Raw genomic sequence first — 26027 nt, 5'->3', positions numbered from 1 at the left:
TCTACAGCTTGGGCCTGACAAGTAGCAACAGCTTCATGCCTCGAAGCTTCAAGTTCCAAGGTTTGAGGGTGTAGAAAGTTTACCCCCCTCTGGACTTGCTGCCTGTGGGTAGTTTTCCAACAGGAGGGAGTTGAGGAGCACATAGTGGTTCCTCATCTTGCCAAGTAGAGTAAAAGGGCTAAGCTTAGTCCCTTTCCTGCCTGGAAAAGGGCCACGGAGCTCAGCACATCTCTATTAGCACCACCCAGGGTCCCACCAGATCAAGCCTTACAGGGTACAATCAGGGCCCAGCACCCTGAAAGCAAGATGGGGTTATGGGACAGCGTAGTGAAGTGGGCAGCAAGAAGAGCCCTACTGTAGGGTGCTTTCCCTGGGGGGGGGGGGTTGCAGGGATGCATCCAGTGGAGCAAACCCAGCCCCAGAAGGGATCCCCTTCCTCAGTCTTTTAACCTCCTAGCACTAGCAAAAAGCTAATCAAGAGCTGGAGAAGACCAAGCTCAGCTCATTGATGCCCCCCTGGGCATGAGAGCTTAGCACCCCCCCTAGAGCAGAAGTAGAGGTCACTTGCATCAGGGATTGGCAGTCTAGAAACAGTTTATTAAAAGTTCAAAACACACAAAGTTATTACACCTCCTCCAGGAGCACTTAGCTGCAGCTCAAGGAGCATCTTCTGAGCAGATCTCTCCCCAAAACCCCTCTCCATTTCTTCACTCCAGCAGCCTTATCTTCTCAGACAGAGTCATCCTGACAGCAGGCATGCACATCCTCAGGCCCCTGTGGGTGAGACAAGTCACTGGACCCACCTCCCAGGCAGGTCTCCAACTCCTGGCATTGCTCAGGATCATTACCAGCTACAAGAGGGACCTGCAACCTGCACAAGCACCAGCTGTGTCCCAGAGCTCCAGCTCCAAGGCACAGAAATGAGTTCCAAGGACTGAAGCCCCCTTACCTGCTCAGAGGATGCCCAGAATCCTTGGTTTTCCATTTCCATGGTCTGAGTCCCTACTTCAAGGTCTCTTCTGTCCCAGAGGACTGGTCTGTCCCACCGACCAAGCCTCTTGGTTCTCAGATACTAGGGAGAGGAGCACAGACACTGCAGCCAGGCCTAGCCCCACACCAGTGCCCTGCTCCATGCTCCCTTCACCCAGGCATCAGGGCACCTTTGCCCCAACAGATGTCATCTTACCAGCAGGATGGCAACAGGAGCAGCAATGATGCAGAGGCCACACACAACAATGATGGCCACTCCGTACTCTGGAAAGCCTGGCTGGGACTTGGGGGGCTCCAGAGTGGCCTCTGCGACAGAGCACAGCAGTGTTAGCCCAGCCTGCAGGACACAGGTCTTCTACACGCCACAGGTGGCAGCCAGCCAAGCACCCATTTCCACCACTGACATCTTTGACAGCCTCCATGCCCTTCCCAGACAAACCTCCTCCCCTGTCCTCTGCACCTTCAGCAGATCAGCCTGTCTACAGTTCCCCAGGCTGGGCAGAGTTGGAGGGCATGGTTGTTCCTAGAACTGTACTTTCAGAGCATCTCAAGCTGGTCACCTCACCAGCCAAGACACTTCACCCTCCCTTTGCACAAAGAATCTGGATCTACTCTACTCAACACTGCAGGCAAGGAGCCACAACCTGGTGAAGCTTGTGTACCCAGACCCCCAAAGAGAAGCTCACCTCCAACAGCAAGAAAGTAGGGGTCCACCTGGAAGTTTGAAGCAGCCAAAGCCTTGTCTGGTCCAACTGAGAGAAGCAGCACCTCCAGAACTTGCTGGCTGGTTGGAGCAGGCTTCTGGAAGACCACATCCCCATGGCAGATCAAGGAGCCAGGCCTGTGGACAGGGTTGGAAAGAGCTCCAGCAGCTGCCAGTCCTATCATGATCCCACAGCCACGTGCTGGGCTGTGACCAGGGGCACATGGAAGAAACCCCTGAGGGTTCAGCAAGTCACTTCTGAGGCAGGCAAATTCTTGGCCGCGGGTACTAGTTGTAAACCTTTCTGTGGATGAGACTACACACCCAAGAGCCACAACCTGTTAGCTGATGCCTGCAGGGAGACTTCCCTGGCTCTGTATCCTCCTCTCCCTCCCCTGCTGTCCCAGCAGACCCTCTGCTCCCACTTACAGGAACCCTCTTATCACCACCTGCAGGAAGCTCTTGTTGTTTCTCCTCAGGATTCTTGCAACCTGAAAAAGAAGTTTTTCCTCAGCCTTTGAGGTCTTTCACCCAGCCAGACCACCAACTTCCACAGCCCTCATGTGGGCTAGGACAGCCACTGCAGGAGGGACACAGGTGCCTGGCTGCACTGTGGCATCCCAAACCACTGAAGCACCATCAGCAGAGAGCATCCTGCCGCTAAAGCCTCAGTGCTGCCCATCAGGTATCAACAGCACTGGAGCTGAGGGCCTGGTTTGGACAACCCTGAATCAGTCTCTCTTCCTCCAGTGATCCTCAGCACCTGGCCCCCTCCCACCAGCCATGCCTACCACATCACCAAGCTTTCTGGTGAGCTCCTGGTGCTCTTTAGTAAGTGGGTCCAGAAGATTCTCACTGAAGTGTCTGTTGGTGATGAGGAAGGAGACTGGATAAACCTGCAGGTCAAGCTTGGCTCCTGAAGAGGCAGGAGATGAGTATTAGAGGAGCAGGTGTGGTGGTGAGGCCTACCACACACATCTCCTGTCCTTACCTTCCACTGAGAGGGAGGTCAGGTCCACAGAGGAGGCTACAAGAGCTGTCAAAGCTTGCAGAACCTCTGCAACATCAGCATGGGCAATAGTGTCAAGGTAGATGTTTCCAACAATCTTCAGCCCTCCCCTGAAGCGTCTAAGAAGAGAGAAGGACTAAGTAAGGCAGGAGAGCTGGGACCAGGCTAAGCACACTGTAGCTTGTCTTCTCAGCAGGACTAACTCAAGCCCAGGGAGGGTACCACCAGCAGCACACCACCCTCATGGGCATCCTAGTGCAGCGCAACTCATCCTCTCAGAATTGCTTGGTCAGAAAAGACCTTCAAGATCATTAAGTCCAGCCTCTCCATCTTTGCAACTTGGCTACTTAGTTGCTGAGTGCACAAGAGGTGAGGTAATTCATTTAAAGAGCTTTGGAGAGGAATGCTTGTGCCCCATACCTGAGCTGGACGATAGAGAAGTTCCTCACTTCATAGAAGGCACTGAGTGACCATATCACCTAGGAGGAGACAACAACTTACACTCTGCCCCTGCTTTAGGGCACCTTATCCCACCATGGGGCAACCTGGGCCTGTTCTCCCCAGCATCATCCTTTGGAAGAGTCACCAAGGCTTGTCATACCTCACTGATCAGCTTCTCCAAGGTTTCTGTTCTGTTCCTCCCCAGCTGGAAGACAGTGAAAGAGACAGACAGCTTCTCTGGGTCCAGGTTCTCCAGGCTGAAGCCTAGAAGTTGAGAGAAGAGTTATGCCCGTAGCTGTTCCTCCACCTTCCTTGTGAGATACCAGACAGCCTGGAGCTCATGCTCTGCCACATACCAAAAGCAGAAGCCAGTAGGGCAGCTGAGTGCAGATGTGGTGGGAAGGGCCTGAGCTGTACCACCTTTCAGACCTGGGATGTACCCTCTTCCCAGGAGAAGCAGCTCAAGAAAGGGTGGAAACCATAGTGCTTAGCAGGAGCACTGGACCACAGAGGTGCAAGAGCTGCAAATGTGGTCTCCAGGATCAGAGTTTGGCATGAGTCAAGGGAAGGGATGCTCAATGAAAGCAAAGCTTAAAGCCCAAACTGAAGAGCTTTAGTTTTGCTAGAGGTCTAGGGGGTACACTCAACAGCTGTGCTGTGGGAAGATCTCCATGGCTTACCACTGGACTGGACAGATTGTGGCTCCAGCTTCCAGCTGAAGATATTCCCTCCCCTGCTTGCCTCTGCAATGATGGTCCGGATGAAGTGGGAGCTGGTGGGAGCAGGAGCATCCCCCCGGAACAGAGCCTCCCCTCGCACCACCACGGAGCCATTCCTGGAGGGAGAGGAGAGGATGGGCAGCCCAACTCCTCTTTGGGAGCAGCTTGAGAGTCCCAGCACCCTCACATTACCACCCCACCCCAAGAGACCTCTCAGGTGACTTTATCCATGCCTTCAGAGACTTTCAATCAGGGATTCCTCAAGGGTGGTGACCCTGAAGAGGGAGCACTGCCACTTCCTAGAGCGTTTTGCTGGGTAAAGCTTTCTCTCCCAGTCAAACTCAACCTTCTCTGCCTGTTTGTTGCCCCAGGGCAGCGCTGCACACTCACCTGAACTCGAGGATATATGCCTTCAGGAAGGTCTTATAGGTGGACAGCATTTGGTTTAGCTGGAAGAAAGTAGGACCCGTTAGTGAAGGAGCTTTTACAAGCTCCATCATGTGGATGTACCAGGAGATGTGCAGAGAAGAGCCAGCTCAATCTGTCCAGCGCAGGATGTGCTGATACCCCAGGGCATGCTAGGCCTCTGGGGACAGCTGTGGCATACTCCCACCAGCCTAGGAACAGCAGCCAGGAGGGAACACTGACCACAACAGTGACCAATGCCCCCCTTAGCTACCAGAGCTGAAGGGAGTCCAGCCCAACCTCAAACCAGGCATCCCAGTCCATCTCTGCCAGAGCAGTGCCAGTCAGTTACTTATCTCCACTGTGCCCAGGTAAGTGATAGACCAAGCCAGGGCTAATGCAGCCTGCAGGCCCCTCACCCCAAGCAGACCTTGCTACAGCAGTTCCTCAGCTGCCCCACCCTGCACTCACCAGCAGCCTCACTTCTTCCTCCAGCTCCCTGTAGCTCTCTGAAGCTGGGTTGCTCAGCGCCTCCGAGTAAGCGATACCCACTAGCCTGAACTGGAAGGGCAGCACATGTGTGGGCAGAAGCTGGCTGGGGACCCTGGCAAAGTGGGGTGCAGAGGGCTTCAGCCCCAAGGAGACAGATTTGGCCACTGTCACCAGCCCAGCTCTGGTGAAGGCCTCTCCTGAAGCTGAAGAGGGCTGTGCTCCAGCTGTTGAGGGGTGCTGGGAAGTGGCAAAGGGCCTGGCCATGGACTGGGCAGACAGGGTCACTACTGCTGGTACAGCCAGGGTCTCAGAGCTGGCTGCACTCACAGCTCCAGCTGAAGGCAGCAGGTAGGGTGGAGATGGCAAGCCTGTGGTGCTGGTGTGTTGCACACTCTCAAAGCAGCACTCCAGAGCAGGATTCTTGGAGTTGGGAGGAGGCACAGAGGCTGGGCTGGCATGGGTGGGCTCCGGAGGTTCTGCTGGAGTAGCATGGGGGCCTGCTGATGCTGTTCTGGGCTCACTGTGTCCAGCTTCTGCTGCCACAGCCACCTGTCCTGGCTGCATGCTCATCTCAGTCTCCTTCATGGCCTGGCCTTGCCCTGCAGTGGGTCCATGCTCAGGTGCTGCCATGAGGAAGGGCTCTGGATGCCAAAGTGGCCTCTGGGTGGGTGACTCCAGAGGGAAGCCATGTGTCACACCTGCAGTTCTTGGCTCTTCTGGAGAAGCCACCACACCAGCTCCATCCTTGCAGGGGACTTCAGTCACTCCAGGCTCTGGGATGGCATCAGGGGGTGCCAAGCTCACCCCAGTTGGACTTGCAGTGCTGGGGACTCTGGTCCAAGCAGGGGAGTGGTGGGCTTCAGTAGATGTTGGCAAAGTCTGCTGTGCAGAGGGAGAAGACTCAGTTGCCTTCCCCGAGGTGACAGCAGGTCCCCCAGCCTCTGCTGCAGGGGGGGTGGAAGCCAGCACTTGTGGATGGGTGACATCATGAGCCACCACAGTACTAGGTGAGGCCAAGAGAGTGGCCAGAAGTCCAGACCTATTTCCTGAGACCTTGTCCAGTGCATGCAGGAAGGTGCCAGCAGGTTGTGTGTCCCAAGACATCTCAGGTGTGACTGTAGAGGGTATCCAGTCAGTGCCAGGGTGCATTTTGGTTGAGTTGGATGCCCTTTCTGTTGGCAGAGCTGAAGACACCTCTGGAAGGGGTACCAGACAAGGAACAGCAGTGTGGTCCTTACCCATACCAAGGTCAAGCTGGCCAGGGCTTGGTCTCACCTCTTCTTCCTGGTCATTGTGACTCCTCTCTGTTGCTCTGGGCACTGCAGCTCCATGCTGGACACCAGATGTAGCTAGGTCAGGTGCTGGCACACTACTGGGAGCCTGTGCTGCTGTCACAGCTCTGCTCCAAGAAGATACATCCCTGGCTGTGACTACAGCAGGAGACTTTGAGCTCACAACTGGGCTGACATCTCCTTTGCAGGGCACAGTCTGATGGTCTGGAAGTGACCCAAGGCCCAGCATCTGGGCATCTCCAGGTTGATCCATTATACTGTGGCTCTGAGAGAGAGTCCCTGCCAGTGTCCCTTTGTGTGCTGGGACAGGAGTCCCTGGGCTGTGGGGCTCTGCTGTGCCCACTGGCTGCCCAAGGCCACGGGCTGAGGTCACTGCTGGCTTCCGTGTGGCATCATGTGAGCCTGGTCCTGTGCCAGGTAGGGTTCCCACAGCAAGGGGAAGCTGGGAGTCAGCACTGGGCACACCCATGGTCTGGAGCAGCCTGTCTGAGGTAGCAGATGCCCCTGTGCCAAGCCATTGTGTCACAGCCACTGCTGTGCCCATGCTGAGCCCTTCCCCATGCCTGGAGCCAGCCTTCTGCTGTGGTGAGGTCCAAGCTGTCAAGGGAGAGGCAGGGCTTGTGGTCAGCATCCCCAGGCTCCATCCCTCCACATCTGTACCACGGGTCACAACTCCTTCTACCTCTGGCAAGCAGCTTGGGGCACTCATCAGCACAGTCCTACCCTGCTGCCCAGCTGATTGCTCGGGCAGGTCCTTGCCTGTTGCCACCAGACCATCTCCTGTCCCTTGCTGGGTGGCTGCAGTGCCCAGCCAAACAGGGGAAGAAGCCAGGGAGCCCAGGGCAGGCAGAGAGCTTGGGCTGCACAGGAGAACAGTGGCAGACAGGCAGATGGCCAGCACCAGGGAGGCTTTGCACCACAGCCTGCTGGCAGCGGTGGTCACAGGGGCAGCATGACACAGGGTCATGGCCACAGACTCTTCCCTCTCACCACGGAGTACTGCTGGCTGTTGTAGAGCAACATCATCTGTGGGGTCTGGTGGTCCTAGTCCTCGACTTTGCTTGGGAGAAGCCATGGAGACAGCCTAGCTGTGAAGAGGAACAGCAGGAACTTCAGGCTGGGCCCCTGCAAGCCCCAGAGAGGGACAACAAAAGCTTCAGGCTGGCTGCCTCCCAGCTCCCCTTTCATATTTCACCCCAGTGACAGTGGCTGACCCATCCCCGGAGCATCACCTCCACCACAGCCAGGAGGCTCCTGGGCAGAGCACCTCTGTGGTCTCCTGCAACAATAAGGAGTTTCCACTGAGCAGTTTCTCCAGCTCAGGAAATTTTGTGCTAAGCCTCAGTAATCTCTCAGGACGATCCAGGAATGCTCCCAGCAAGGCTTCAGGCTCAGTCATTACCTCACCCCCTGTCCAAAACACCCAGCTTACACAAGATGACCTCACTAGGAATGGCAAACCCTTCCATCCCCCCCAACACCCCTTACCTGGCAGCACCCAAGGAGAAGACAGCAAAACTCAGGCCAGCCCTGCCCTTTTATCTCATTTCCCAGGGTGGTGGGGCTGTGGGTCCATTCCAGCTGCTCCCAGTTAACACCCAAGCTCATTAACAACCCTCAGGTGAAGCTCATTCCTGGTGGGAGGGGTCCCAGCTTGCCTCTGCTCCTCATTAAACCTGTGGCAGTGTGGTTTGGGGGGGGTTCTGTAAATCAGCCCTGGGGAGCAGCACCCTTGCAGCAGGTAGAAGAGTGCTGGAAGATTTGTGCCACCCCTGCTACACCCCTGTGCTTCTCCTGACTCACTCCTGATGCACAGACACCTCCACTACCCCCATCCTCCACCCAGGATGGAGAAGTGACATCCCTCAGGGGTCAGGGATCAATCCAGAGGGACCTGGACAGGCTGCAGAGGTGTGCCCAGGCCAACCTCATGACGTTCAACAAGGCCAAGTGTAAGGTCCTGCACCTGGGTGGGTGCAATCCCAAGCACAGCTCCAGGCTGGGTGGGCAATGGCTGAGAGCAGCCCTGAGGAACAGGCCCTGGGGATCTGGGCTGATGCAAAGCTCAGCCTGAGCCTGCAGGGTGAGTGCAGCCCAGACACAAGCCTGTGCTGGGCTGCAGCCAGAGCAGTGTGGGCACAGGGCAAGGGAGGGGATTCTGCCCCTTGGCTCTGCTCTCCTCACACCCCACCTGCACTCCTGGGGGCAGCTCTGGAGCCTCCAGCACAAACAGCACATGGAAGTGTTGGAGCCAGTGCAGAGGAGGCCACCAAGATGCTGAGAGGGCTGCAGCAGCTCTGCTGTGAGCACAGGCTGAGAGAGTTGGGGCTGTGCAGCCTGGAGAGGAGAAGGCTTCGAGGAAACCATACAGTAGCCTTCCAGTGCCTGAAGGGGACCTACAGGAAGGCTGGAGGACTATTGACAAGGTCTTGTAATGACAGGACAAGGGTGAATGGGTTTGAACTGTCATAGGGGAGATTCAAACTAGATGTTAGGAATGGGTTCTTTGCATTAAGGGTGGTGAGACACTGGCACAGGTTGCCCAGGGAGGTTGTGGAGCACAGAATCACCTCCTTGGAGGTGTTCAAGGCCAGGCTGGATGAGGCCTTGAGCAACCTGTTCTAGTGGGAGGTGTCCCTGCCCATGGCAGGGGGTTGGAACTGGATGATCCTTGAGGTCCCTTCCCACCTAAACCATTCTGGTTCTGTTAGGGCTGCTGGGATGTGTTCCTTAACAAGGGATGATCTCCAGGACTCCCTGCACCCTCCAGAGATGGACTGCATGATGGCTCCAACTCCTCCCTACTTCAGTGGGGTAGAGGGGCTGGACACATCACTCAGGGCTTGTTGCAGGAAGAGGTAGGTGAGTGCTTTAGATGGGAGGGTGTTCAGCTGGCTCGGTGATGCTGGGTGATGATCTGGGGTCTCTCCCCACCCCCAGAAAGCTCCTTTGATGTCATAGAAGCAAAGAGTGGAGCAGGTTGGAAGAGAGCTCCAAACTCAGGCAGCCCAACCTAGCACCCAGCCCTGCCCAACCAACCAGACCATGGCACTAAGTGCCCCAGCCAGGCTTGGCTGCAACACCTCCAGCCACAGCCACTCCACCACCTCCCTGGGCAGCCCATTCCAATGCCAATCACTCTCTCTGCCAGGAACTTCCTCCTCACAGCCAGCCCAGACCTGCCCTGCCACAGCTTCAGCCTGGGTCCCCTTGCTCTGTTGCTGCTTGCCTGGCAGAAGAGACCAACCCCAGCTGGCTACAGCCTCCCCTCAGGTAGTTGTAGACAGCAATGAGCTCTGCCCTGAGCCTCCTCTGCTGCAGGCTGCACCCTCCCAGCTCCCTCAGCCTCTCCTCACAGGGCTGTGCTCCAGGCCCCTCCCCAGCCTTGCTGCCCTTCTCCAAACACCTTCCAGCACCTCAACAGCTCTCTGCAGTGGAGGAGCCCAGAGCTGGACACAGCACTGCAGGGGTGGCCTGAGCAGTGCTGAGCACAGGGGCACAAGAACCTCCCTTGTCCTGCTGCCCACACTGCTCCTGAGCCAGCCCAGGATGCCACTGGCTCTGCTGCCCACCTGGGCACTGCTGCCTCCTCTGCAGCTCCTCTCTGCCACCACCCCCAGCTCCCTCTCTGCCTGCCTGCTCTCAGCCACTCTGGCCCCAGCCTGTAGTGCTGCTTGGGGTTGTTGTGGCCAAAGGGCAGAACCCTGCACTTGGCCTTGTTCAGTCTCATCCCCTTGGCCTTTGCCCACCCATGCAGCCTGGCCAGGTCCCTCTGCAGGGCTCTCCTACCCTCCCACAGCTCCAAGCTGCTCCTGTCTTGGTGTCTTACTGATGCTGGACTCAATCTCCTGGCCCAGATCATCAATAAAGACATTGATGTGCACACTGGCAGGCAGAGCCCAGAGCAGTGTCTCTGGAAACAAGCCAAACCTTGTGGGGTGTTTTTTGTTGTTTTTAATCTGGAAAGGCACCTTTTAAAATTCCCAATCCTTACAAAAACATTAAATAAAGTGAAGGCAGCTCCCTCCCCAGCCCCCAGTGTACAGCTCCAAACCCCACCCTGTCCTTCCCAAACGCTGCCCGAGGAGACCAGCAGCACCTCCTCCTTTCCCTGTCCCCACCATGCCCAGTCCATCCCTAGTGGGTAAACCAGAAACCACTCACAGAAAACAGGGAAGCAGCAGCAGCAGCAGCACCAGATGTCTCCCCAGGATGGCAAACACATTTTGGGGGCTAGAAAAATCCCCGGGGTCAGGGTAAGGTTGGGGGTTCTTTTGTTTGGGTTTTCCCAGCCCTGTGTTCTTAGCTTAGAATAAATATTTCCTGTAGTGAAATAAAAAAGTAACATCAGTCCTGATTGCTGTTACTCCACGCCCTTGAATCAGCTGGAAAAACACCTGAGTGTCGAGCTTGTAAGGCCTCTGCTGCATCCTGCTGCTGCACACCCGTGGGATGGAATGGATCCCTGCTGAGCTACCAATCAACCCTAGAGTGCCTGTGGCATGAATGGTAGGAGTTGGAAGGGACCTCTGGAGCTCATCTGGGATCCTCTCCTTTTGAGGTCTTGCTCCCATCTCCTCATGCTGAGGTCTCCGTGGTGCCAGGAAGGTCATCCCCAACACATTCACCTCCCTTTGGGGCCGGCTGGGGTCTGGGTGGTGATGTGGTTTTTCTTTGGCAGCTTTGACATTGTCCTCACAGCCTTTTTCTTTTTGTGTGGGGGGGTATTTTCCAGCTGTAGGTAGGACTTGAAACGTTCAGCCCCACCAGCCTGGTTCCTTGGTCCAGCAGAGCAAATGGGTGAGGACATGAGTTTAAATATCCCCTCCCTTCCCCCCCCACACCTCCAAAAAGGTATAAATTACTGTTTTTACAACCCCCCCAGCACATACCCTGAAGGCAGCAGCATCTTGTGGTGAATCTGTAACATCTTTACAACGTCTTCATGTAAAACAGCAACAAAACCCATCCTGTGGCTACAGAAGTTTCTTTTCCCTTGACCTCTAACCTGCAGTGAAGTCTCTGTAGGACTTGAGAGCTGAAATCCCCGGAGAAAGGGATGTTTGCTGGGAGAGAGGAGGGCTGGTGGCTGATGGCCCCTGCAGCAGCCAGGCAGCTTTTGCCAAGGCTGAGGACTTTGTTGTGGCCATTTCCATGTTCCTCTCGCAGGAAAATGCTGCTCCAGTCCTTCAGCTTCCCTGGGAATCCAGCTGTGCCCTCCCAGTCACAGATGGAGGCAGGAGATGTCCTCAAAGCTGCTGCCTCAACAGAAACGCAGTTCCAGCTGCCATAAGGGGCTTGAGCCCATCCCCATGGGCCAGGGTCCCATGCCAGCTACCCCTGCTCACAGCTCTGGAGCGTGTTCTCCACCCTGAACATCATCCTTAGAGGATCCCCATGCTACCAGTGGGTCTCCAGGCACCAACATCCCAGGAGGATGGGTCCTCATCCCAGCTGCTCTGCTGGTGGGAGCATCTCCCCACAGGTTTGCTGGTGACCATCTACTTCACCTTGGCATCCATGTCACTGCCAGGAGGGGACCCTACTCTGGGGACAAAGGGGACCTTCTCTTCCCCGTTCTCAAGGGCAGGTGGCTCAGCTGTTGCCCATGACACGTTCTTTTGTGCTTCCTTTTTACTTTGTGCTCTCCATCACTATCACTTTGCCCTCTGCGGTTATCGCTTTGCCATCAGCTTTCAGTGCCTCCAGGCCAGGACTACCTGGGAGAGAACAGAGGGGTTAGGGACAGCAGGGTCTTCACCTCCCCATCCTGAATCATCCCCTTTCAGCCCATAGAGCAGAGCCACTTCTGTCCTCATCCCCAGCCAACCCAAGGTCCCCATCCCCTTCAGGAAGCTGCCTACAACCCCCACCCCAAGTCCCTGCAGACATGCCCACTTGCCTACTTAGAGGGGTGCTGCTCAGCCTGTGAGCTTGGACATGCAACAAATCAAGCTGCTGCCCGTGACCTTGAGCAGCAGCAAAAGGATGTCCTTTTGCCAAGGAGGGCTGCTGGTGCACAGAGCATGCACACTGCCCTGCCCATCACTCTGGGCTGGGGAAGGGTGGCCTGGAGGTGATCAACACTCTCTTGATGTCCCCGGGATGACTCCTAGGCAGGCAAGGTCAAACCCATCAGCTTCACCACCACAGCCCAGCTCAAGCATTCTGCTTCCACTACCCACAGAGAAAAGCTAAATATTCTGCTCTGCAGCAGCCTCGGTAGGAGAAGGATGCTGAGGGAGGACAGAAGTGATGGATGCTCCCACCAAAGAGCAGCAGCATCTGGCAGGCAGATGGAGCTGGATCTTCCCAAGAGCCCCAGGGACCCACCGGTGCCACTGGGCTACCTACTGAGCTGCCGCTTGATGGAGTTGTGCCAGTGGAGATTCAGCAGGTCTGGATAGATGTCAGGGAGCTGCTTGAGTGCCAGGAGCTTCAGCATGCGAGAGGTGCAGCTCTTCAGCTCCAGGTCCCTCAAGTGCTTCTCCTCCGAGAGCGTGGTGGGGCGCAGCTCCACCTTGTGCTCCTGCAGCACTTGGTCGACAGAGGCCCCGGGGAGCTTGGGGAAGAGCTTCTCCTTCACCACGTGGATGGGGATGAAGACAGCCCCTGCCCGCACTACGTGGGGGAAAGGACACTTGCGAGAAAACATGAAAGTCTCCAACTGAGAGAGCAGGTTGGGGAGGAGAGTGTCCACATCCTGGAAAGCCAGCCAGATCTCCTTGCCTTTGGTAGGCTTCTGAGGTTCGGGCACCCTGGAGCCATTCTTGGGCTTGGGGGAGGATCTGGGCACCTCTCCGAGCTCCTCTGCAGGCTCTGCCTTCTTCAGCCACTCCTGCAGGAGCTCTGGGGAGGACCTAGACACAGAGCAGGAGATGATGTCGCAGAGCCAGCTGTGCATGGTGGTGAAATACTGCCCGGCGGTGGTCTGGGAGCCAGACCGCTGCCTGAGCAGTGAGACCACCTCCTCCCGCAGCACACGCAGGGCTTCAGGCAGGAGAGGCTGCTGTGGGTCCGGCCCAGTGCCCCGCAGCACCAAGCTGCTGGGTTGGGGGGCTGGGGGGCTGCTGGTGGGTGGCAGCGGGGAAGCCGGAGGGGTCCATGGCAGCGGGGTGGGGACGCTGCTGGAGGGGGCTGGCATTGGCAGCAGGCTGGGCTGAGGTGTGGGGAGGCTGCCAGCCTGCGTGGGGGGCAAGGAGCTGGGCTGTGGGGGGCGCAGGATCTTGAATTTTTTGAACATGAAGGTGGCAGAGCTCTGGAAGTTGCTCTTGTCCACAGAGTACACCTCCAGCATCAAGGGCAACACCTGGGGCGTGGTCCCTTCTCCCACCACCTCCTTCCTGCCTGGACCCTCCTTCTCCTGCTCCACACCCTCCCTGTCCGGAGTCCCCTCCACATGGCTGCTGGGTCCTTGGATCTCCTTGGCCTTCACCATGTTCTTCTTCAAACTGAGGTCCAGCACTGTGTCCTCAGGGGCTGGCTCCCCACTCCCCAGCCCCCCAACACTGCTCTCCTCAGACTCTGGGTCTGAAGGTGCAAGCTTTGGCTTTTTGGGGATACTTGTGTAACAGCTTTCCCCTTCGCTCTGGACCGTGCTGCTGCCCATCTCCAGCTCCTGGCTGGCTGCCATGCCCAGGGGCAGCAGGCTGGACATCACTGAGTTGTCTCTAAGGACAGCAGGCTCCTGGCTGCCCCCCGTGTTTTGGGTCGAGGTGTCCCCCTGCAGATGTTCCCTGCAGAAGGGGGCCTGTGCTGAGGCCTCCAGGTAGTCTCGGTAAGGTGCCAGGCTGAAGACGTTGTTGATCACCGGCATGGGTGGGGAGGAAGGAGAAACTTCACCATCCCTGGGGCTTTTCAGCCTGTCTGGGGAGGAAGTTGATGATGATGGGACAAGCTCCTTCTCCGCATCATTCACCTTGCCGGCATCTCCCTTCTCAACATCAGTGGTGGCTGGTGGTCCTCCGTGGGGGGTCTCCTGGGGAGCTGGGCTGGCCCTCCTCCCAGGATAAGGAGCATCCTGCTCCACAGGGCCGGGCAATGTCCCTGTGAGCCCATCAGAGTTCCCGGACACCTTCCCTGGGGTGCGGGCGGGTTGGGAAGCACCATCATCCCTCGGCACTGCTCGCTGCTGGGGGCTTTCCGCCCGGCGCCGCTCACAGCCCGGCTCCGTGCCAGCAAAGGACGTGCCCAAGCCCGTCCTGTCACCAGGGCTGAAGGTGAAGCTGGGGCTTGGCACGTAGCCAGCTCGCTGCGGTGACTCGCCATCCCTCGGCAGTGCCACTGACTTGGCAGGAGGCGATGCCACCGTGCCCGTGCCCACTGTCCTTGCCGTGTAGGTGTCCAAGCGGCTGGGCAAGTAGCTTGCTGGGGCTTGGGGCTTCAGGTAAGAGCCAGGAAAGGGTTCCCCGCCCCCGGTAAAGCTGAAACCGTTGTAAGCACTGGGCAGGGGGCTGGGTGGTGCCTCCATGTTGGGAGCCAAGGGGTGGTAGAGGAGGGCAGCTTTCTGGAGGGGCAGTGGGTAGTGGGTAAGGGGGTAGCACACCGGTGGCCTCTCTCGGTATGCTGGGCTGGGTGGCTGGAGTTTGACCCAGGGGTCTGGGCTGAGGCTGGGCACCTCAGGTGCCTTCTGCTGGCTATGGGCAGTGGGGCAGCTGGCTTCCAGGAAGGGGGTGCCAGGAGAGGGCCTGTATTTCTCAAAGGCAATGTAGTAGGGAGAGAAGGTGATGGGGGAGCCCACCTTATCCTTGGTGGGCAGTGCCAGGCTGGGGTGCAGCGTTGGGAGACCAGGGTCAGAATGGGGACCCCGCTTGTGCAGCCCGGTGCCACCACGGGGCTCACTGGGGTGGAGAGGGTGGCTACTAGGGGTGGCAGCAGGCAGAGTCCAGTCTGCATCCCCAGGTCTCTGCTGCAGGCTTTCAGCCCGGGGTCCCAGTGGCAGAGCCATCCTGGGGTCCATGAAGCAGGTGGAGGGGGCTCTGTATACCGGCTTGGGGACAGCCAGGGGCGTCACCTTGTTAACCGCCACCACCGGTGCCCTCGCCGGGAAGGGGTGACCCGGTGCCGGTGGTGGGCTGCTCCGCCTCTCCCTCACCAGCAGCAGCTCCCTCATCAGGCTGTCCTTGCCCTTCTCGGTGCCCGTGGGCTGCAGCCCGCTGCCCAAGCTCTCAGGTCGGTAGAGCAGGCAGCCCAGCGGCGGCCCCTCTGCTGAGGGGGGCTGGCTGTTGGCAGCAGGGCCGTAGTGCACGTAGGCAGGCGCCGGGCTCCAGCGCACTGCGGGCTGCTCAGGGTGGTCAGGACTCTGCAGTGGGCAGGCAAAGTAGGAGCCCTTGTAGTTGAAATGGTTTTCAGAGCCAGGGTTGGGCACGGGGCTGGATTTGCATAGGCTGGCAGGGAAGGTGGTGGTGGTGGTCTCCATCTCCAGCCGATGTAGCTTGTTGAAAATCACAGGGTCCAGAGACTCTGAGTGCCTTTTTGAGGCCATTTATATGTTGCTGATGGTGTCCCGACCAGGGCATGCGATGGTTGAGGTGAGCTGGCCTTCCTGAGTGAGAGAGACAGAGAAAATAAGCTGTGAGCAAGGGAAGTCCCCATAGCAAGCACTCAGGCCCGTGGTGGAACAGCGTGGAGTGACAGGGTCCACTGCGAGCTCCCCAGAACTCACCCTGCCCACACAGAGGCTGGAGGATGCATGTTGGCTTTCTCATGCAGCTTCTCCCCCTGCAGCTTCTCTTTTAGGACAAGAGCAAATGCCCTCAAGTTGCACCAGGGGAGGTTTAGGTTGGATAGTAGGAAATAATTCTTTCCTGCAAGAGTGGTCAGGCGTTGGAACAGGCTGCCCAGGGATGTGGTGAAGTCACCATCCCTGGAGGTGTTCAAGAAATGGACATGTGGATGTGGCACACTGGAACATGGTTTGATGGCCATGGTGGTGTGAGGCCAATGGTCAATCTTAGGGGCCAGCCAAATGTCCCTGAGGAACTGGGAGCTGAGCACAGGATGTTCAAGAAGCTGCCAGGGACACACAGAGCAACTCCTCGGGAGGATGGACTCAGTCAGGACAAGCTTTAATCTGAAACAGGGCAATTCCAGCTTGGTTTTGTTGTCCTGTAGACATGGCACTTCAGGACATGGTTTAGTGGGTGTAGTGGTGTTGGTTGGACTTGATGGTCTTATAGGTCTTTTTCAACCTTAATGATTCTGTGGTTCTTACTCATTTGTGATGTTCAGCAACATCAGACCGGAAGGCCAGAGGACCCAGGAAGAGAGTCATGGAAAGCCCTGCCCATCTCACAGTCAGTCTCTACCAAGAGTCTTGTTTCCCTCTTCCCATCCTTCCAGCACCTGACAGAGATCCTACAAACCAACCCGTCCCCAGCTGAGAAACAACATCTGACACCCAGCACAGATGCTCCTCTCTCTGGGTGCTGGCCAGGGTAGCCCTGCCCAAGCCAGGGTGGGAGCCCAGATCTGGTGGGCTGAGAATCCTGCTGGGCTGGCTAAGCACTTCTGTGTCAGTCTCCTTGGAGAACCCCTGAACACCTCTGTGGGCACTTTGGTTTCCAAGCCTCAATGAGCGTCTGTAACAAGCAGAAGAGAGCAAAGCTGGGTCAGCTCAGGTGAGGAGCAAGCAGACTATGGCGAGTGCCCCAAAATCCCCCCAGTTTCACCTTTCAGGCTGATTCGAAGCTTTTCCCCCAACACAGCAGCCTGCAGCTCAGGGGGACCCTCTCTCTGCTATGAGCTTTTCTGATTTTGGGCTGCTACTGCTTAATCGAAGCCTCGAGTAGTGGCTCACAGTGTCAGGCGGTGCATGCCAGCAGGTGGAGCTGACAGACCATCGTCCCAGCATCACCCAGCCTTCCCAGGAATCACTCTGCATCCCCTGAACATCACAAGTATCCCCCCAGTGTCTCTCGGTGTCACCCAGCAGCCTCACATTATTGCTCAGCATCTCATGACCTAAGCCTTGCTAGAGCACCAAAAGCATCACTGGACCTTCACGCAGTATCCCTCCAGCATCACCTGGCATTGTGCACATCACCCAGGCAATCCCCAAGACCCACTTCAATATTACTGGACCATGGCTCAGCATTCTCCCAGCATGGCCTAATTATCATCCAACATCTCCCTAACATAGCCAAATCTCATCCAGCATTTCCCCAACACAGGCAAATGTCATCCAGCATCTCCCTAGCTTCGGCAAACCTCACCCAGCATGTGCTAAGCACAGCTAAACATCACCAAGCACCCTTCTAGCACGGCCAAACCTCACCCAGCATGTCCTAGGCACAGCTAAACATCACCAAACATCCTCCTAGCACGGCCAAACCTCACCCAGCATGTCTCAGGGATGGTCTGGTTTCCTTGCAAGGACGTGGATGAACTTACTGCAGTAGGATCTTGTATCTGCTCCTCATCCCCCCCCAAGGTTTTTACTCTTACTGTGGCAAGGGTTAGCAGAGAAGCAAAGAAGGAAGTGGAGGAAAAGAGTGCAGAGATAAGATAAAAGCCCTGTCCACAGGAGGGGAAATGGAGCAGATATCTGGGGAGACTTGGCAAGGGTAGTGCTCAGGGACCTGAGTGTGGTGGCTCTGCTCTGCAGCACGGCTGTGGTCTGCCAGCTGAGGTACACACATTCCACCTTGACACACTACGTGCTGCACCCTGCCACTCTCCCTACCAGACCACTGATGGGCAGAGAGAGGGGTCACAGGGCCACCAGCTTCCCTGGACTCCTCTGAAAACCTCTCTGGAGGGTTGCTGCCTCCCTCTGGGTGAGAATGAAGTTCATCCCCTTGCTGGCACCCTCAGAAGCTGCAGGCTTCTGAGCACCGCATGCTGGCTGAGACCTTTTGGGGCACCCTACCCGGGAGAAGTCAGCTGCATGTTGCCATGTGGCCCCTCCAAAACGAGCCTTGGGTTTTCTTTCCACCCTGACTGGGAGGATGTGAAGCCACGGCGAGGGAGGCCCAAACTGGGTTATTTCCCTTCCCAGTGGCCCCAGAGGGACCTCTCGGGAGGGTGGTGTTTAAATCTGTCTCCCCAGGAGATGTTGCGTGGGAGGGAGATGCCAGCATCGGTTCCCTTCCAAGTGGTGAGAGTGCTCAGGGTGGACAGGCTGGGACAGAACGCTGGGATCTTGTGACTTCTGACAGTTCCCTACTGCTTTTTCCTCTTTCCCTGAAAGGCACCGATTTGCAAACCCGCAGCGGCAGGGATGTTGTGCAAGCAGCCCTGCTCTCACCCCAGCACCCAGTCACACCTCTGGGTGCTTTGGCGGTGCCATCACAGCTGTCCTCTTGCCACATCGCCTGAACCCCGACAGTGGAGGCCTCTGTTCAGCAACGGAGGGAGGAGAAGCCTTGGATTCTGTTAGGAGGACATCTTTCCCCCCAGGAGAACACAACTGATTCAGGGGGAAGCAGGTGGCCAGCTGTGACTTCCAGCCTTACAGGGGAGGGCTGCAGAACAGGGCAAGTCATCCCACAGCAGGTACCAGAGCCAGACACATGGATTCTCTGCTGTCTGATAGGAGTTGAGCTCATTAAGCTCATTAGGGTGAGGGCACAAATGGGCTCCCTCTTTCCCTGAAATACAGCCTGGCTGGTGCCATCCCCACACCTGCGCCATCCCAGACCCAAGTAAACAGCTCTGCTTTTGCTGTCACCACCAGCCCTTCCTTCCAGGACCATCCCCTTGCAGGTGGCACAGTGACACCCACCATCCTTTTCCCGAGCTGCAGGAGCTGGGGGGGTGCTGCAGGGAGTAGAAAACCATGTGAGAATTGGGGCTTGCCTGGGGGAACACCTGGGCCAACACGTGGCCAGCACTGGCAATACCGAAACCTCACAGCTGGGGAAAGCAGAGAGTGAGTGAAACACAACTCTGCTTCTGTTCCATTTCAAATGGAGCTGTTTCTCCCTCCCTCTATCTTCCTCCTGGGTTTCTTTGGTTGGTTGGTTGCTCTGGTGAGACCTCACCTGGAGTACTGCATCCAAGTTTGGAGTCCTTGATATAGGAAGGACATGGACCTGATGGAGCAGGTCCAGATGGGGGCCACGAGAATGATCGGAAGGTTGGGGCACCTCTGCTACAAAGACAGGCTGAGGAAGCTGGGGTTGTTCAGCCTGAAGAAGGCTCTGGGGACAGACCTAATAGCAGCCTTCCAATACCTGAGGGATGGAGAGAGACTCTTTACAAAGACCTGTGGTGACAGGACAAGGGCTAATGGCTTCAAAGTGGAGGGGAGTGGATTTAGATTGGATGTTTGGAACAAATTCTCTACTGTGAGGGTGGTGGAGCACTGAATATGTTGCCCAGGAAGGTGTTTGGGGCCCCATCCCTGGAGATAGTCAAAGCGAGGCTCGACAGGGCTCTGGGCAACCTGATCTCGTTGAGGATGTCCCTGCTGACTGCAGAGGGGCTTGGACTGGATGACCTTGGAGATCCCTTCCAACCCAGACCATTCTATGGTCCTGTGGTTGTATGGTTCTATGGTTGGCTTTCCCCATTTCCCCCCGGAAAGGGCTGTTTGGCTGCAAAGGGGCGGGGGGTGGGGGAAGCCAAACCAGCTGAAAAGGAGCACATGCCACCCGGCTGCCTGCAGCGAAACCTGCTCGGTAAGCGCCGCCGGGCCGCAGTCGGCTTTATCTGCCGCGCTTGGGGTGGCGAAAGGTCACGGCCAAGGGCCCTTGTGCCACCTCCTTGGCCTGCTGAGGCTGCCAGGGAATGGCTCTGCGTTTGGTGGTTTTTTTGCTCCACCGGCTTCGAACAAGCGTGGCCGTGTCCAGTGTCACCCGAGCGGTCGGGCAGGGCGCGGGGGCTCCGCGGCGCCTCCTCCCCGGGCTGCCATTGCCCGAGGCGGGCGGCGGGAAGAAGCGGGAGCTGCTCGCCGCGGCCTCCCGCCTCCGCCGCCGCCACGTGATGCCACGGACCAGCCGCCGGCTCCCAGCCAGCCCCCTAGCAAGCCAGAAACAAACCCCTTCACCCCCTAAACCCGCTGGCCTCGGGCACCTCCAGCCGTCCCGCGGCACCCCCGCGGTGCTGCTAAGGGAGGGGGCTTAGCCCGTGTCACCCCAAATCTGTCTCCCAGTGATAAAGGAGTTTCCTGTCTGGCTGCAGTACTGGTTTCACAATGGCAAGGACTTTGGGCCCCTGCCGAGGAGGTCACCTTCCCCATCTTCTCAGTGGCTTTGTGTCCCCATCTTCTCCGTGGGTTCGGATGCAAGGTTTTCCCTGCCCGTTGAGGTCATTTTGGGCAGCAAAGCAGAAGCCTCAGCAGTCCCAGCTGCCTCTTTTCATACTTTACCCCTCTTTAAGGAAATCTGTAACTCTGAAGACTTGCCCAGGTAGGCAAAAATCCCAGATGGATCTTTCCCTCAGCCCAAGCCAGTTTCTTTGTAGGACAGTACCCTGATGGAACACCCACACATGCCACTGGCGGTGTTGTAAATCAGATTGCTACTCCTCAAACACCCCCGGCAATGCCCGCTCCTAGCGAAGAACAGGGATGAAGGCAGTCCGTAGGGCAGAACCGCTGCCTCCAGAGCCACACCGCAGTATTTAAGGGCTCAACACCACTCTCCTCTCGCCCTCCCTCCGGATACGCAGCTACAAAGGCACCGAGCCAGCTCGGAGCCATCCAGCTCATGTCCCACCCAGGTTGACCAAACCCAGGCAGGGCCACCCGTTGTGCTCCAGGGCATGACCCGCTCCTGCCCGACCACGAGGCACGGACCTGGCTGCTGGCTTGTCCTCCTGTTCCCTCCGCACGGCCCCGGTGTCGCTGGTGCTATCGCGATGGCGATCACAAGGCAGCCGCGGGGCACACGTCGTGCAGCCCGGGTGTCCATAAATGGGGAAAATCCCGGGACGCGCAGCCTGGGGCCCAGTTATTCCAAACAGAAACTCACCCTGACGGAGGGGCCAGGAAAGTTTTGGGGAGGGGGGTGGGAAACCCTCCGGCAGCTTCTCCCCCTCCGCAAGGGAACGGAGAGGCCAAAGAGTGTGTCCCCTCACCGCCGCCACGGGAGCCCCGGCTGCCGCCCCGCATCGCCCCCAGCTCCCATAGGTCTCCGTGTCGTCGTGTCCCACTCCGCCCCAGCCCACTGGGGCCGCATCCAGCCCCGCACTCACCTGCGGCGGCTGCGGGGAGCCTCCTCCGGAGCATCTCTACCGGTCTCGGCGCCGAGTAGGGGGGCGCAGCCGCTTCCCCGCTCGACCGGCAGCCCGCATTGTGCGGAGGAAGTGGGAGGAGGAGGAGGAGGGAGGAGGAGGAGGAGGAAGAGCTGTGTGTGCGCGTGGGCCGGCCGGAGGAGGGGACGGGATGAGACGCATGGGACGGGACGGGATGGGACGGCCCAGCCCCGCCACATGTGCGCTGAGCTGTTCGGGACCCTGCCCGGCGTGCTCGCAGCGGAGACCCTCGATCCCCGCAGCTCTCTGTTACGGGAAACTCCCCAGAGAGGAGTCCCTGCTGAAGAAGTCTCCGCGGTGCAGAAAGCTCCTCGTTATGGAGGAGCCTGTGCTGGAGAGAGCCCCCACTGAAGGGAGCCTCCATTACAGAGCCTGTATTAGAGAGGAACACTTCATTAAGGTCAGCCCCCATTGCAGGCAGTCCCCATTATGAAAGAACTCCCATTAAGGGGAGCCCTCACTGCAGGTAGTTCCCGTTATGGAGTAACCCCCCAAGAGGGAATCCCCCATTAAGGGAATCCTTCATTGCAGGCAGTCCCCATAAGAGAGCAGACCCTATCAAGGAGAACCCCCCCTTAAGGGGAGCCCCCCACAACAGGCAGTCTCTGAATTGTGGGTAGCCCCTGTTTAAGAGGACCCTTGGCCAAAGGATGTCCCCACAGCACTGACCCCCCTGGGTTTGGCGGCCGGATGCAGCGTCCAGGACCTCTCCGGGCTCGACTCTGTCCGTACTCACACCAATGCTTTCCCATCTTCTACGCAGGGACAGAGGCAGGCTGAGAGCTCCACTGACAGTCTGGGTAGGCTGGGGATGGTTTCTCCCCACCCCAAAGAAAAGCCTCCGCAGGGATTCCCCTGCCCTGCCCTGCCCAGGAGAGCCCCTCGAAGCACAAAGGGTCGGGCCCAGGGTATCTCTGCTGGCACTGCCGCGTGGAGTTTATCGGAGGAGCTGTGTCTGAAGAGGGCAAACATTCCCCAAGTAATCATTAACCCTCCTCAAAGGCCCGTCGCTGCCGTTAACCCAGTGCCATAGATGCTGTGTCCAGATTAAGTGCTTTGCCCAAGGCCACGGAGCCAAGCTTCGGCAGAGGCTTGGCCCTCACTGGGCAGGGAAAGAAGGACTTTTTATAAGGGCCTGTGGGTGATAGGACATGGGGCAATGGCTCGAGAAGAGCAGGGGAGATTTAAGTTGGCTGTTAGGAGGAAGTTCCTTATGAGGGTGATGAGACAGTGGAACAGGCTGCCTGGAGAATTTGTGGATGCCTCATCCCTGGAAGTCTTTAAGACCAGGCTGGATGAGGCTTTCAGCAACCTGGTCTAGTGGGAGGCGTCTCTAAGCCTGTGGCAGGGGGATTGAAACTAGATGATCCTAAAGGCCCCTTCCTATCCCAACCATTCTGTGATTGCTAAAGGAGAAATAAAGACTTCTGCTTTCCAGGTACTCTTTTCTTGCAGTACAGTTTGAGTTGGGCAGCATGGAGGTGTCTCGAACAGTGTCAGCTGACCCTGCTTTTATTGGAAGCCCAAACCTCCAAGCTTCTTCAGATGGCAGGTGGCAGGGGGCAGGGGGGGAAAGTGGTTCCCTTGGAGCTTTCCCAAGCGAATGAGCTTTGCACTAACTAGATGTAAACGCAACGCAGTGACTGTCCACGGGGACTGGGCTCTGAGGGATATTAATGGTTGGAGTTGATGTTCTTGGAGAGCTTTTCCAACCTTAATTGTATGATTTCAGGTCACCAAGGTGTCCAAACCTGCTCACACTCCTTTTGGCCCCACTTCAGCAGAGGGTTTAGGAATGTGCCTAATTATTAATAGAGGTGATTAAGGACCTTATTGAATGAAGCCCAAGAAGCCAACGTTTGAATTCTCCTCTCTTTGGCCTCACCACCATTATTTCCCCCTTGAAACCTAGTTTAATTTATAGCAGTTTGGTGGCAGCAGGCAAGAAAATAAGGAGCTGGGAGGAGCTGGCTTTGGGTTTGCAAGTCCCTCAGCTCTGGTGTTTACACATGATTGCTTTGTCTGGAGCTCATCGATCGTGCACCGCCGTGACGTGTCCTCTGGTCTCGTTGTAACACCATTACATAACAATTACATCCAATTATGAGAGGTTATGTATTTGTGGGTAACATCTAGGAGTTATTAAGTGTTAAAACCAGCCGACAGGAAGATGGGAAAGCTCATTAGGTGGAGTTATGGTCATAAGACTCTATCAGTATTCCTGCTTTTTGTTTTCCCCTCACTGCATCGAGCTGCAATTCACTCCACTTGGTGGAGAAACCCTTGAAGCTTAAGATGGTTCAGCTCAGCATTAGCTTAACTCCACGCCTTGAAGCTTAAGATGGTTCAGCTCAGCATTAGCTTAACTCCAAGGCAGAGCTGCAGTTCACTCCACTTGGTGGAGAAAGCCTTGAAGCTTAAGATGGTTCAGCTCAGCATTAGCTTAACTCCATGCCAGAGTCCTTCCTCCCTCATGCCTACTTGGAGACATCTCCACCACCGCTTGTTCAGCTCAACTCTTAAAAACAAAAGTTTGAAATCTTACCCAAAGCTTCTCCACAGTTTTCAGTCTGATGGAGGGTTGTTTTTTTTTTCTCTGGAGCCTTTCAAGGCCTGTCTGGATGTGTTCCTCTGTGATCTGTGTTAGATAGGATTGTCCTGCTGTGGCAGGGGGGTTGGACTCGATGATCTCCTTGGGTCCCTTCCAACCCCTGACATCCTGTGAGCCTGAGGTCTCAGATCTTATCAAGAGGAGTCCCTTTTTCAGGGGTGGGGGGTGGTGAGGAGGACAGACCCATCAACTCATCCCTGCTGTGCGGTGTGGAATTCTCAGCCCCACCCCCACCCCCTACCCCTCCCCTAACCAGGCACAAAAATCAGGGCAGTATTTATACCTCTTTATCTGGCGCTGTGCAAAGTGTCTGGGTGGGGCTGTGGTCAAGCCCTGCTTCCTTGTGGTCAAACCGTTCCTCCTTTATCACTTGCACACAACATTTCTCAACCTTGGGGTAGCTCCTCTGGTCAGCAGTCTTGGGGGCAATAAGTGGAAGAACAGCACCTCACAGCCTCCACCTCCACCCCCATTCCTCACCAGCACCATGGCAAGGCAGGCAGCCAGACCTCCTCCCCCAGCCTCCCTGCCTGCTCTGGTCTCCAGGTGCTTATCAGCAAGTTGGAGCTTTGTGCTTTTGCACTGGTTTGTGCCTCCAACTACGAGGAAGCAGCTGTGCTGGGGTCTGCAGAGGAAGCTCACCACCCTTTTAGGGCCTCAGCAGCCATTGTCCCTGGGTTCTTCGAGAGCTCGAGGAGGTTTCCTGGAAACCTCTTTGATTTCCACCTGGTGCCAACCGAAGCGAGCGTGAGAAGGCAGTGGGTGGTTTGTACCCAGCTGGGGTCTGTGCCACCAGCAGCTCCCCCACTGCCCAGAGACAGCCTTCCTGCCAGGAGCAGGGCTGCGGCAGAGATGGTGACGGTGATGATCTGGGATTGTGCAGCTACACAGCCTCTCTCGCTTTGGAGATGGCTTTTGGCTCTTTACCATCAGGGTGGGAGAGCACTGCAGCCAGTTGCCCCTGAGAGGTACACCTCTGGAGGCCTCACCCCTGGAGATCATAGGATCAAAGGATGTTAGAGTTTGGAAAGGACTCAATGAGATCATCGAGTCCAACCCCCCTGCCACAGCAGGACAATGCTATCTAACACAGATCACAGAGGAACACATCCAGACAGGCCTTGGAAGGCTCCAGAGAAGGAGACTCCACAACCTCTCTGGGCAGCCTGTTCCAGTGCTCTGGGACCCTCACAGTAAAGAAGTTCTCCCTTGTGTTGAGCTGGAACCTCCTGCACTGCAGCTTACCTCAGCTACTACACAACAGTGCTTATTACCCAGGAGATGGAGTTGGTGATTGCAGTTGGATTTTAGAGCTTCCTGGTGTCCCTGGTGAAAGCATCTGTGAAGACACTGACCCAGCAGGCATCTCTTGTTCTCCTCTTGAGCTTGGTTTGGAGAATTTGGGGGTTGTTAGATGATTTGAGGGGGTGGGAGTGATTACACCTCTTCCTAAGAGATATTCAAGATGAGGTTTGACAAGGCTCTCAGCAACCTGACCTAGTTGAGGATGTCCCTGTTGGACATCCTGAGGATGTCCCTGGATGGCCTTTGGAGGTGCCTTCCAACCCAGATCGTTCTATGATTCTGTGTTTTGGGGTGGAATGGATGATGGGATCCTCTTCTGCATCTGCAGAGCATCCTGTACGGGATGAAGGTAAATTCCCTGGGTACCACAGGGAATCTGGGATGCTGGCACCCATCATCACTTTGTCCATGAGGACAAGAGGTGGCTGTAAGCCCATTCCACCACACCCAGGGCTCCCAATGGGGGCTTCCCAGCCTTGCTAGCAACTTGGAGGCATCCTTGGAGGCAGCAATGTCCTCGATGAGGCTTTAATTATTGAGCTAATTCGAGTAAGAGAGCTGTACAGATTGTCTTCATTTCCACTTTGGCTGTTCCCCACACTCGGCCCAGGTGGAAGAGAGGGTCTGAGCCTCACATCACATTGCTGAGCCACAGAAAACAGGGATGAAAGGATGAAGTGATGGCAGAAGAGCCAGAGGGAGGAGGATGAAGGGCCATGAGGGAGGACTCCCAACAGCTTCCAGAGGACTTGAGATTAAAATACACCCATTAATAAAGAAGAGAGATGTCAGGAATTCCTCCTCCTGCACCTTTCTTCCTGTGCCAAGATGAAGCTGAAGGTTTGAGAGCTGCCAGCTCCCT

At 56.7% G+C, this 26027-nt stretch overlaps 2 protein-coding genes across 2 annotated transcripts; both read right to left on the bottom strand.

Moving 5' to 3' along the window:
- Positions 1 to 576: 576 nt before the first annotated feature.
- LOC135182821 (nascent polypeptide-associated complex subunit alpha, muscle-specific form-like) lies at positions 577 to 7107 on the bottom strand. The gene is made up of 12 exons (XM_064157285.1): positions 4739 to 7107; positions 4253 to 4311; positions 3824 to 3978; positions 3304 to 3407; positions 3123 to 3181; positions 2685 to 2821; positions 2485 to 2609; positions 2123 to 2184; positions 1677 to 1831; positions 1187 to 1296; positions 950 to 1072; positions 577 to 774 (listed from the first exon to the last, which is right to left on the bottom strand). Exons 1-12 carry the CDS (start codon positions 7016 to 7018, stop codon positions 730 to 732), a joined length of 3414 nt encoding a protein of 1137 aa, XP_064013355.1. The 5' UTR covers positions 7019 to 7107; the 3' UTR covers positions 577 to 729.
- Positions 7108 to 9990: 2883 nt separating this feature from the next.
- C17H15orf39 (chromosome 17 C15orf39 homolog) lies at positions 9991 to 21297 on the bottom strand. Its single transcript, XM_064157284.1, has 3 exons — positions 21190 to 21297; positions 12406 to 15595; positions 9991 to 11771 (listed from the first exon to the last, which is right to left on the bottom strand). Exons 2-3 carry the CDS (start codon positions 15533 to 15535, stop codon positions 11686 to 11688), a joined length of 3216 nt encoding a protein of 1071 aa, XP_064013354.1. The 5' UTR covers positions 15536 to 15595; positions 21190 to 21297; the 3' UTR covers positions 9991 to 11685.
- Between the last annotated feature and the right edge of the window lie 4730 nt (positions 21298 to 26027).

This window comes from Pogoniulus pusillus, chromosome 17 (assembly GCF_015220805.1).
Source record: "Pogoniulus pusillus isolate bPogPus1 chromosome 17, bPogPus1.pri, whole genome shotgun sequence".
NCBI classification, from domain to species: domain Eukaryota; kingdom Metazoa; phylum Chordata; class Aves; order Piciformes; family Lybiidae; genus Pogoniulus; species Pogoniulus pusillus.
The sequence above is the reverse complement of the archived record's forward strand: the minus strand, read 5'-3'. Positions and strand labels throughout refer to the sequence as shown.

Coding starts and splice junctions, on each gene's coding strand:
- LOC135182821 (XM_064157285.1), bottom strand. CDS start 7,018: ATGACCCTGTGTCATGCTGCCCCTGTGACCACCGCTGCCAGCAGGCTG. Junction 3,979..4,252: donor GCATATATCCTCGAGTTCAG/GTGAGTGTGCAG, acceptor CTCTCCCTCCAG/GAATGGCTCCGTGGTGGTGC. Junction 1,832..2,122: donor GTGGTGATAAGAGGGTTCCT/GTAAGTGGGAGC, acceptor CCCTGTCCACAG/GCCTGGCTCCTTGATCTGCC.
- C17H15orf39 (XM_064157284.1), bottom strand. CDS start 15,535: ATGGCCTCAAAAAGGCACTCAGAGTCTCTGGACCCTGTGATTTTCAAC. Junction 11,772..12,405: donor CTCCATCAAGCGGCAGCTCA/GTAGGTAGCCCA, acceptor GTTCTCTCCCAG/GTAGTCCTGGCCTGGAGGCA.